The sequence below is a fragment of the Puntigrus tetrazona genome, unplaced genomic scaffold, assembly GCF_018831695.1.
Source record: "Puntigrus tetrazona isolate hp1 unplaced genomic scaffold, ASM1883169v1 S000000283, whole genome shotgun sequence".
NCBI lineage: Eukaryota > Metazoa > Chordata > Actinopteri > Cypriniformes > Cyprinidae > Puntigrus > Puntigrus tetrazona.
In genome coordinates this window covers 322,925-336,396 of record NW_025047944.1, presented here as the reverse complement: position 1 = coordinate 336,396, position 13,472 = coordinate 322,925, and the positions used below count along the sequence as shown (strand labels likewise).

General features: G+C 42.1%; 1 protein-coding gene across 1 annotated transcript in view; it reads left to right on the top strand.

Annotated features, from left to right (window-relative positions):
- The window catches only part of LOC122333471 (integumentary mucin C.1-like), an 80,525-nt gene that overhangs the window by 2,736 nt on the left and 64,317 nt on the right, over positions 1 to 13,472 (top strand). The window contains exons 4-5 of the mRNA XM_043231104.1: positions 3,362 to 3,423; positions 9,929 to 9,982. Of these exons, the coding sequence (XP_043087039.1) occupies positions 3,362 to 3,423; positions 9,929 to 9,982 (116 nt within the window). The remainder of the gene's footprint in view (positions 1 to 3,361; positions 3,424 to 9,928; positions 9,983 to 13,472) is intronic.

The following is a 13,472-nucleotide window of genomic DNA, read 5'->3' as shown; positions in this document are numbered from 1 at the left end:
GGTACCACATCTCCAGAAAGTACTACCACAGAGACCACAACAACAGAAAGTACAACCACTGGCACCACAACTCCAGAAAGTAGTACCACAGAGACCACAACAACAGAAAGCACAACCACTGTCTCCACAACTCCAGAAAGTACTACCAAAGAGACCACAACTTCAGAAAGTACAACCACTGGCACCACAACTGCAGAAAGTACTACCACAGAGTCTACAACAACAGAAAGCGCCACAATAGGGACTACCACAACAGAAAGCACAACCACTGGTAGCACAACTCCAGAAAGTAGTACCACGCAGACCACAATAACAGAAAGAACAACCACTGGTACTACAACTCCAGAAAGTAGTACCACTGATACCACAACAACAGAAAGTACAACCACTGGCACCACAACTCCAGAAAGTAGTACCACTGATACCACAACAGAAAGCACCACAACAGAGACAGCCACAACAGAAAGCACCACTGGCTCCAACAGAGTACTACCACTGACACCACAACTGCAGAAAGCAAACTGGTACCACTGGCTCCACGGAGTCCACAACAACAGAAAGTACTAGGGACTTCCACAACAGAAAGCACAACACTGGTAGCACAACTGCAGAAAGTACAACCACTGGTGGCACCACAACTGCAGAAAGTACTACCACAGAGTCCATAACAACAGAAAGCACCACAATAGGGACTACCACAACAGAAAGCACAACCACTGGTAGCACAACTCCAGAAAGTACTACCACACAGACCACAACAACAGAAAGCACAACCACTGGCATCACAACTCCAGAAAGTACTACCACTGAGACCACAACTGCAGAAAGTACTACCACAGAGTCCACAACAACACCAAATCACAGAGTCCAGAACAACAGACAATAGGGACTACCACAACAGAAAGCACAACCACTGGTAGCACAACTCCAGAAAGTACTACCACAGAGACAACAACAACAGAAAGCACAACCACTGGCATCACAACTCCAGAAAGTACTACCACTGAGACCACAACTGCAGAAAGTACAACCACTGGCACCACAACTGCAGAAAGTACTACCACGGAGTCCACAACAACAGAAAGAACAACCACTGGCACCACAACTCCAGAAAGTAGTACCACAGAGTCCACAACAACAGAAAGCACCACAACAGAGATCACCACAACAGAAAGTATAACCACTGGCTCCACAACTACAGAAAGTACTACCACAGAGACCACAACAACAGAAAGCACAACCACTGGCACCACAACTCCAGAAAGTAGTACCACTAATACCACAACAACAGAAAGCACCACAACAGAGACCGCCACAACAGAAAGCACAACCACTGGCTCCACAACTACAGAAAGTACTACCACTGACACCACAACTGCAGAAAGTACAACCACTGGTACCACAACTGCAGAAAGTACTACCACGGAGTCCACAACAACAGAAAGCACCACAATAGGGACTTCCACAACAGAAAGCACAACCACTGGTAGCACAACTCCAGAAAGTACTACCACACAGACCACAACAACAGAAAGCACAACCACTGGCACCACAACTGCAGAAAGTACTACCACAGAGTCCATAACAACAGAAATCACAACAATAGGGACTACCACAACAGAAAGCACAACCACTGGTAGCACAACTCCAGAAAGTACTACCACAGAGACAACAACAACAGAAAGCACAACCACTGGCATCACAACTCCAGAAAGTACTACCACTGAGACCACAACTGCAGAAAGTACAACCACTGGCACCACAAATGCAGAAAGTACTACCACGGAGTCCACAACAACAGAAAGTACAACCACTGGCACCACAACTCCAGAAAGTAGTACCACAGAGTCTACAACAACAGAAAGCACCACAACAGAGATCACCACAACAGAAAGTATAACCACTGGCACCACAACTCCAGAAAGTACTACCACAGTGACCACAACAACAGAAAGCACAACCACTGGCACCACAACTCCAGAAAGTAGTACCACTGATACCACAACAACAGAAAGCACCACAACAGAGACCGCCACAACAGAAAGCACAACCACTGGCTCCACAACTCCAGAAAGTACTACCACTGAGACCACAACTGCAGAAAGTACAACCACTGGCACCACAACTGCAGAAAGTACTACCACAGAGTCCACAACAACAGAAAGTACCACAATGGGGATTTCCACAACAGAAAGCACAACCATTAGTAGCACAACTCCAGAAAGTACTACCACACAGACCACAACAACAGAAAGCACAACCACTGGTACTACAACTCCAGAAAGTACTACCACACAGACCACAACAACAGAAAGCACAACCACTGGCACCACAAATGCAGAAATTTTTACCACAGAGTCCACAACAACAGAAAGCACCACAATAGGGACTAGCACAACAGAAAGCACAACCACTGGTAGCACAACTCCAGAAAGTACTACCACAGAGACAACAACAACAGAAAGCACCACAACAGAGATCACCACAACAGAAAGTATAACCACTGGCTCCACAACTCCAGAAAGTACTACCACAGAGACCACAACCACAGAAAGCACAACCACTGGCACCACAACTCCAGAAAGTAGTACCACTGATACCACAACAACAGAAAGCACCACAACAGAGACCGCCACAAAAGAAAGCACAACCACTGGCTCCACAACTACAGAAAGTACTACCACTGACACCACAAATGCAGAAAGTACAACCACTGGCACCACAACTGCAGAAAGTACTACCACGGAGTCCACAACAACAGAAAGCACCACAATAGGGACTTCCACAACAGAAAGCACAACCACTGGTACCACAACTCAGGAAAGTACTACCACAGAGACAACAACAACAGAAAGCACAACCACTGGCATCACAACTCCAGAAAGTACTACCACTGAGACCACAACTGCAGAAAGTACAACCACTGGCACCACAACTGCAGAAAGTACTACCACGGAGTCCACAACAACAGAAAGTACAACCACTGGCACCACAACTCCAGAAAGTAGTACCACAGAGTCCACAACAACAGAAAGCACCACAACAGAGATCACCACAACAGAAAGTATAACCACTGGCACCACAACTCCAGAAAGCACTACCACAGAGACCACAACAACAGAAAGCACAACCACTGGCACCACAACTCCAGAAAGTAGTACCACTGATACCACAACAACAGAAAGCACCACAACAGAGACCGCCACAACAGAAAGCACAACCACTGGCTCCACAACTCCAGAAAGTACTACCACTGAGACCACAACTGCAGAAAGTACAACCACTGGCACCACAACTGCAGAAAGTACTACCACAGAGTCCACAACAACAGAAAGTACCACAGTAGGGACTTCCACAACAGAAAGCACAACCATTGGTAGCACAACTCCAGAAAGTACTACCACACAGACCACAACAACAGAAAGCACAACCACTGGTACTACAACTCCAGAAAGTACTACCACACAGACCACAACAACAGAAAGCACAACCACTGGCACCACAACTGCAGAAAGTACTACCACAGAGTCCACAACAACAGAAAGCACCACAATAGGGACTAGCACAACAGAAAGCACAACTACTGGTAGCACATCTCCAGAAAGTACTACCACAGAGACAACAACAACAGAAAGCACAACCACTGGCATCACAACTCCAGAAAGTAGTACCACTGACACTACAAAAACAACAGAAAGCACCACAACAGAGACCACCACAACAGAAAGTACAACCACTGGCACCACAACTCCAGAAAGTACTACCACAGAGACCACAACAACGGAAAGTACAACCACTGGCACCACAACTGTAGAAAGTACTACCGCAGAGACGACCACAACAGAAAGTTCAACCACTAGCCCCACAACTCCAGAAAGTACTACCATTGAGACTACAACAACAGAAAGCACTACAACTCTAGAAAGTACTACTACTGAGACCACAACAACAGAAAGCTCCACAACTGAAGGAAAATTATACAGCAGCACAACCACCACCAACGGTACCACAACAGTAGAAAGCACCACAACTGAGAGAACAACAGAAATGAACACAAGCCAATAATAGTTTTAATATTATCTTTGAAATAATACTACATATAGTGGCTATAGAGAAATGTATAATAAGACTCATATCTAATAAAGTGTAATGCAAAAGTAAATGCTCATGTCAGGTCACAGTGGGATACTAAGAAATAACATTAAAGCACGTTACATATAAAAATGCACTCTAAAATGCAGTTATTTTATTTGAAAAATGTGCTAAAAAAAGCATTAAAAATCTGCTTTAATTACTGTTTGTTGATTTAAATAGTTAATTTTACAATTTGTTAAATCATCTTTCTGTAACATGGTGCGAAATTTGTGTTATTTTTTAATAACTGCAATAAATCACCATCAGTCTTCTGGGTGTAAAATTGATCAAATTTCAATAGTCCAATCAGGAATTTAAATATCTACAGCATGAACTATGAAGTAATTCATGAGAGTTAATAAAAAGTATCCTTTGCAAACTGTTTCCTAGTGATATTCCTAACTTACCATCTAAAGTATGTTTTTCTCAATTGGTTGGAAGTTTCTCTAATGCTTTAAAGTGTACAGTTGGTGGGAAAAAACAAAACAAAAAACAATTGTTTTCTCTGTAATATTAACACTTAATTTTAAAGTAATTTAAAATAGAAAATAATCTATGAAAAAAATACCACAGTAAGCAATGCATTACTTTAAATCATTACTTAGACCCTAAGAGCATTATTTAAAATTTAATGATGAAATGTATCTTTAAAGACAAGAAATTGTTTCTCTGGTAGCATTGTAAATTGGTTGAAGAAGTACATTAGGACAAATGTAACCATTTATTAAAATAGGTGACCATGTATCAATAAAATATTAAGTACTATATGCTGCTCCTGAAAGATAGAAGTTAATAAAAGACCTAGATGTAATTATAGGCTGTGATTTAAATATTACATTAATCAAGAAACAAACACAATACTGAATATTTTTGCTTGTCTGATTACTTAAATGCTAAGTATAGTGTCTTATTTCTTAGCTGCAGCTAATAAAATGGTTTTATAAATTTTTCTTTTGGTTTTATTACAATTGCACGGGTTGCTACTTAAGCAAAGAATTGTTTTTTATGTTACTATTTTCCGAAATATTTCATCCTACTAATGGTCTTTTGACAAACTATAAAGAAAAACAATAAAACCTAAATGAATATGTGGTGTTCCTTTTGGCCACTAAACTAACGAACCATGTAAATTAGAAAGACGTCACAAATAAAAAGAAAAATAAATCTGACCAAGAGAAGCATATTTAAAACATTCATTTATATGTTGATATCAGTTTTAATTTGTGTGTAAATCAACGTGAAAAATATTTATTTTACTTTTTACATTTCTTGTTAAGCACTATAACCTGCATTTTATGTTTTAAAAGTGCTCAATGAAGTTTACTAAATGTCTTGCTATTATTTAATAACAGAAAGCAGCACAACTCCAGAAAATACTATCACAGAGTCGACAACAACAGCAAGCACCACAATGGAGACCACCACAACAGAAAGCACAACAACTGGTAGCACAACTGCAGAAAGTACTACCACTGAGACCACAACTGCAGAAAGTACAACCACTGGCACCACAACTCCAGAAAGTACTATCACAGAGAGCACCACAACAGAAAGTACAACAACTGGCACCACAACTCCACAAAGTAGTACCACAAAGACCACCACAACAGAAAGTACCACAACAGGGACCACTACAACAGAAAGCACGACCACTGGCACCACAAATGCACAAAGTACTACCACAGAGACCACCACAACAGAAATTACAACAACTGGCACCACAACTCCACAAAGAACTACCACAGAAACCACCACAACAGAAAGTACAACAACTGGCATCACGACTCCACAAAGTAGTACCACAGAGACCACCACAACAGAAAGTACATCAACTGGCACCACACCTCCACAAAGTAGTACCACAGAGACCATAACAACAGAAAGCTCCACAATGGGGACCACAACAATAGAAAGCACAAGCACTGGCACCACAACTCCGCAAAGTACTACCACAGAGACCACCACAACAGAAAGTACCACAACAGGGACCACTACAACAGAAAGCACAAGCACTGGCACCACAACTCCACAAAGTACTACCACAGAGACCACCACAACAGAAATTACAACAACTGGCACCACAACTTCACAAAGTACTACCACAGAAACCACAACAACAGAAAGTACCACAACAGGGACCACTACAACAGAAAGCACAAGCACTGGCACAACAACTCCACAAAGTACTACCACTGAGACCACAACAACAGAAAGCACCACAACGGAGACCACCACAACAGAAAGCACAAGCACTGGCACAACAACTCCACAAAGTACTACCACTGAGACCACAACAACAGAAAGCACCACAACTGACATTACGACAACAGAAAGTACAAACACTGGCACAACTGCAGAAAGTCCTACCACAGAGTCCACAACAACAGAAAGCACCACAATAGGGACTACCACAAAAGAAAGCACAACCACTGGTAACACAACTCCAGAAAGTACTACCACTGAGACCACAACTGCAAAAAGTACAACCACTGGCACCACAACTGCAGAAAGTACTACCACAGAGACCATAACAACAGAAAGCTCCACAACGGGGACCACAACAATAGAAAGCACAAGCACTGGCACCACAACTCCGCAAAGTACTACCACAGAGACCACCACAACAGAAAGTACCACAATAGGGACTACCACAACAGAAAGCACAACCACTGGTAGCACAACTCCAGAAAGTACTACCACAGAGACCACGACAACAAAAAGTACAACCACTGGCACCACAACTGCAGAAAGTAGTACCACTGATACCACAACAACAGAAAGCACCACAACAGAGACCGCCACAACAGAAAGCACAACCACTGGCTCCACAACTCCAGAAAGTACTACCACAGAGTCAACAACAACAGAAAGCCCCACAATAGGGACTTCCACAACAGAAAGCACAACCACTGGTAGCAAAACTCCAGAAAGCACTACCACACAGACCACAACAACAGAAAGCACAACCACTGGTACTACAACTCCAGAAAGTACTACAACACAGACCACAACAACAGAAAGCACAACCACTGGCACCACAACTGCAGAAAGTACTACCACAGAGTCCACAACAACAGAAAGCACCACAGTAGGGACTACCACAACAGAAAGCACAACCACTGGTACTACAACTCCAGAAAGTACTACTACACAGACCACAACAACAGAAAGCACAACCACTGGCTCCACAACTCCAGAAAGTACTACCACTGAGACCACAACAACAGAAAGCACAACTACTGACATTACGACAACAGAAAGTACAACCACTGGCACCACAACTGCAGAAAGTACTACCACAGAGTCCACAACAACAGAAAGCACCACAATAGGGACTACCGCAACAGAAAGCACAACCACTGGTACCACAACTCAAGAAAGTACTACCACAGAGACCACAACAACAGAATGCACAACCACTGGTACCACATCTCCAGAAAGTACTACCACACAGACCACAACAACAGAAAGTACAACCACTGGCACCACAACTCCAGAAAGTAGTACCACTGATACCACAACAATAGAAAGCACCACAACAGAGACCGCCACAACAGAAAGCACAACCACTGGCTCCACAACTCCAGAAAGTACTACCACTGAGACCACAACTGCAGAAAGTACAACCACTGGCACCACAACTGCAGAAAGTACTACCACAGAGTCAACAACAACAGAAAGCCCCACAATAGGGACTTCCACAACAGAAAGCACAACCACTGGTAGCACAACTCCAGAAAGCACTACCACACAGACCACAACAACAGAAAGCACAACCACTGGTACTACAACTCCAGAAAGTACTACAACACAGACCACAACAACAGAAAGCACAACCACTGGCACCACAACTGCAGAAAGTAGTACCACAGAGTCCACAACAACAGAAAGCACCACAGTAGGGACTACCACAACAGAAAGCACAACCACTGGTACTACAACTCCAGAAAGTACTACTACACAGACCACACCAACAGAAAGCACAACCACTGGCTCCACAACTCCAGAAAGTACTACCACTGAGACCACAACAACAGAAAGCACAACTACTGACATTACGACAACAGAAAGTACAACCACTGGCACCACAACTGCAGAAAGTACTACCACAGAGTCCACAACAACAGAAAGCACCACAATAGGGACTACCGCAACAGAAAGCACAACCACTGGTACCACAACTCAGGAAAGTACTACCACAGAGACCACAACAACAGAAAGCACAACCACTGGTACCACATCTCCAGAAAGTACTACCACAGAGACCACAACAACAGAAAGTACAACCACTGGCACCACAACTCCAGAAAGTAGTACCACAGAGACCACAACAACAGAAAGCACAACCACTGTCTCCACAACTCCAGAAAGTACTACCAAAGAGACCACAACTTCAGAAAGTACAACCACTGGCACCACAACTGCAGCAAGTACTACCACAGAGTCTACAACAACAGAAAGCACCACAATAGGGACTACCACAACAGAAAGCACAACCACTGGTAGCACAACTCCAGAAAGTAGTACCACACAGACCACAACAACAGAAAGAACAACCACTGGTACTACAACTCCAGAAAGTACTACCACAGAGACAACAACAACAACAGAAAGCACAACCACTGGCATCACAACTCCAGAAAGTACTACCACTGAGACCACAACTGCAGAAAGTACAACCACTGGCACCACAACTGCAGAAAGTACTACCACGGAGTCCACAACAACAGAAAGAACAACCACTGGCACCACAACTCCAGAAAGTAGTACCACAGAGTCCACAACAACAGAAAGCACCACAACAGAGATCACCACAACAGAAAGTATAACCACTGGCTCCACAACTACAGAAAGTACTACCACAGAGACCACAACAACAGAAAGCACAACCACTGGCACCACAACTCCAGAAAGTAGTACCACTAATACCACAACAACAGAAAGCACCACAACAGAGACCGCCACAACAGAAAGCACAACCACTGGCTCCACAACTACAGAAAGTACTACCACTGACACCACAACTGCAGAAAGTACAACCACTGGCACCACATTTACAGAAAGTACTACCACGGAGTCCACAACAACAGAAAGCACCACAATAGGGACTTCCACAACAGAAAGCACAACCACTGGTAGCACAACTCCAGAAAGTACTACCACACAGACCACAACAACAGAAAGCACAACCACTGGCACCACAACTGCAGAAAGTACTACCACAGAGTCCATAACAACAGAAATCACAACAATAGGGACTACCACAACAGAAAGCACAACCGCTGGTAGCACAACTCCAGAAAGTACTACCACAGAGACAACAACAACAGAAAGCACAACCACTGGCATCACAACTCCAGAAAGTACTACCACTGAGACCACAACTGCAGAAAGTACAACCACTGGCACCACAAATGCAGAAAGTACTACCACGGAGTCCACAACAACAGAAAGTACAACCACTGGCACCACAACTCCAGAAAGTAGTACCACAGAGTCCACAACAACAGAAAGCACCACAACAGAGATCACCACAACAGAAAGTATAACCACTGGCACCACAACTCCAGAAAGTACTACCACAGAGACCACAACAACAGAAAGCACAACCACTGGCACCACAACTCCAGAAAGTAGTACCACAGAGTCCACAACAACAGAAAGCACCACAACAGAGATCACCACAACAGAAAGTATAACCACTGGCACCACAACTCCAGAAAGTACTACCACAGAGACCACAACAACAGAAAGCACAACCACTGGCTCCACAACTCCAGAAAGTACTACCACAGAGACCACAACTGCAGAAAGTACAACCACTGGCACCACAACTGCTGAAAGTACTACCACAGAGTCTACAACAACAGAAAGCACCACAGTAGGGACTACCACAACAGAAAGCACAACCACTGGTAGCACAACTCCAGAAAGTACTACCACAGAGACCACAACAACAGAAAGCACAACCACTGGCACCACAACTCCAGAAAGTAGTACCACTGATACCACAACAACAGAAAGCACCACAACAGAGACCGCCACAACAGAAAGCCCAACCACTGGCTCCACAATTACAGAAAGTACTACCACTGACACCACAACTGCAGAAAGTACAACCACTGGCACCACAACTGCAGAAAGTACTACCACGGAGTCCACAACAACGGAAAGTACAACCACTGGCACCACAACTCCAGAAAGTAGTACCACAGAGTCCACAACAACAGAAAGCACTACAACAGAGATCACAAGAACAGAAAGTATAACCACTGGCACCACTTCTCCAGAAAGTACTACCACTGAGACCACAACTGCAGAAAGTACTACCACTGGCACCACAACTGCAGAAAGTACTACCACAGAGTCCACAACAACAGAAAGTACCACAATAGGGACTTCCACAACAGAAAGCACAACCATTGGTAGCACAACTCCAGAAAGTACTACCACACAGACCACAACAACAGAAAGCACAACCACTGGTACTACAACTGCAGAAAGTACTACCACACAGACCACAACAACAGAAAGCACAACCACTGGCACCACAACTGCAGAAAGTACTACCACAGAGTCCACAACAACAGAAAGCACCACAATAGGGACTAGCACAACAGAAAGCACAACCACTGGTAGCACATCTCCAGAAAGTACTACCACAGAGACAACAACAACAGAAAGCACAACCACTGGCATCACAACTCCAGAAAGTAGTACCACTGACACTACAAAAACAACAGAAAGCACCACAACAGAGACCACCACAACAGAAAGTACAACCACTGGCACCACAACTCCAGAAAGTACTACCACAGAGACCACAACAACGGAAAGTACAACCACTGGCACCACAACTGTAGAAAGTACTACCGCAGAGACGACCACAACAGAAAGTTCAACCACTAGCCCCACAACTCCAGAAAGTACTACCATTGAGACTACAACAACAGAAAGCACTACAAATCTAGAAAGTACTACTACTGAGACCACAACAACAGAAAGCTCCACAACTGAAGGAAAAATAGACAGCAGCACAACCACTACCAACGGTACCACAATAGTAGAAAGCACCACAACTGAGAGAACAACAGAAATGAACACAAGCCAATAATAGTTTTAATATTATCTTTGAAATAATACTACATATAGTGGCTATAGAGAAATGTATAATAAGACTCATATCTAATAAAGTGTAATGCAAAAGTAAATGCTCATGTCAGGTCACAGTGAGATACTAAGAAATAACATTAAAGTACGTTACATATAAAAATGCACTCTAAAATGCAGTTATTTTATTTGAAAAATGTGCTAAAAAAGCATTAAAAATCTGCTTTAATTACTGTTTGTTGATTTAAATAGTTAATTTTACAATTTGTTAAATCATCTTTCTGTAACATGGTGCGAAATTTGTGTTATTTTTAATAACTGCAATAAATCACCATCAGTCTTCTGGGTGTAAAATTGATCAAATTTCAATAGTCCAATCAGGAATTTAAATATCTACAGCATGAACTATGAAGTAATTCATGAGAGTTAATAAAAAGTATCCTTTGCAAACTGTTTCCTAGTGATATTCCTAACTTACCATCTAAAGTATGTTTTTCTCAATTGGTTGGAAGTTTCTCTAATGCTTTAAAGTGTACAGTTGGTGGGAAAAAACAAAACAAAAACAATTGTTTTCTCTGTAATATTAACACTTAATTTTAAAGTAATTTAAAATAGAAAATAATCTATGAAAAAAATACCACAGTAAGCAATGCATTACTTTAAATCATTACTTAGACCCTAAGAGCATTATTTAAAATTTAATGATGAAATGTATCTTTAAAGACAAGAAATTGTTTCTCTGGTAGCATTGTAAATTGGTTGAAGAAGTACATTAGGACAAATGTAACCATTTATTAAAATAGGTGACCATGTATCAATAAAATATTAAGTACTATATGCTGCTCCTGAAAGATAGAAGTTAATAAAAGACCTAGATGTAATTATAGGCTGTAATTTAAATATTACATTAATCAAGAAACAAACACAATACTGAATATTTTTGCTTGTCTGATTACTTAAATGCTAAGTATAGTGTTTTATTTCTTAGCTGCAGCTAATAAAATGGTTTTATTAATTTTTTTTTTGGTTTTATTACAATTGCACGGGTTGTTACTTTAGCAAAGAATTGTTTTTTATGTTACTATTTTCCGAAATATTTCATCCTACTAATGGTCTTTTGACAAACTATAAAGAAAAACAATAAAACCTAAATGAATATGTGGTGTTCCTTTTGGCCACTAAACTAACGAACCATGTAAATTAGAAAGACGTCACAAATAAAAAGAAAAATAAATCTGACCAAGAGAAGCATTTTTAAAACATTCATTTATATGTTGATATCAGTTTTAATTTGTGTGTAAATCAACGTGACAAATATTTATTTTACTTTTTACATTTCTTGTTAAGCACTATAACCTGCATTTTATGTTTTAAAAGTGCTCAATGAAGTTTACTAAATGTCTTGCTATTATTTAATAACAGAAAGCAGCACAACTCCAGAAAATACTATCACAGAGTCGACAACAACAGCAAGCACCACAATGGAGACCACCACAACAGAAAGCACAACCACTGGTAGCACAACTGCAGAAAGTACTACCACTGAGACCACAACTGCAGAAAGTACAACCACTGGCACCACAACTGCAGAAAGTACTACCACAGAGTCTACAACAACAGAAAGCACCACAGTAGGGACTACCACAACAGAAAGCACAACCACTGGCACCACAACTCCAGAAAGTAGTACCACAGAGACCACAACAACAGAAAGCACAACTACTGGCACCACAACTCCAGAAAGTAGTACCACTTATACCACAACAACAGAAAGCACCACAACAGGGATCACCACAACAGAAAGCACAACCACTGGCTCCACAACTCCAGAAATTATTACCACAGAGACCACAACTGCAGAAAGTACTACCACAGAGTCTACAACAACAGAAAGCACCACAATAGGGACTACCACAACAGAAAGCACAACCACTGGTAGCACAACTCCAGAAAGTACTACCACACAGACCACAACAAAAGAAAGCACAACCACTGGTACTACAACTCCAGAAAGTACTTCCACACAGACCACAACAACAGAAAGCACAACCACTGGCACCACAACTGCAGAAAGTACTACCACAGAGTCCACAACAACAGAAAGCACAACAATAGGGACTACCACAACAGAAAGCACAACCACTGGTAGCACAACTCCAGAAAGTACTACCACAGAGACAACAACAACAGAAAGCACAACCACTGGCATCACAACTCCAGAAAGTACT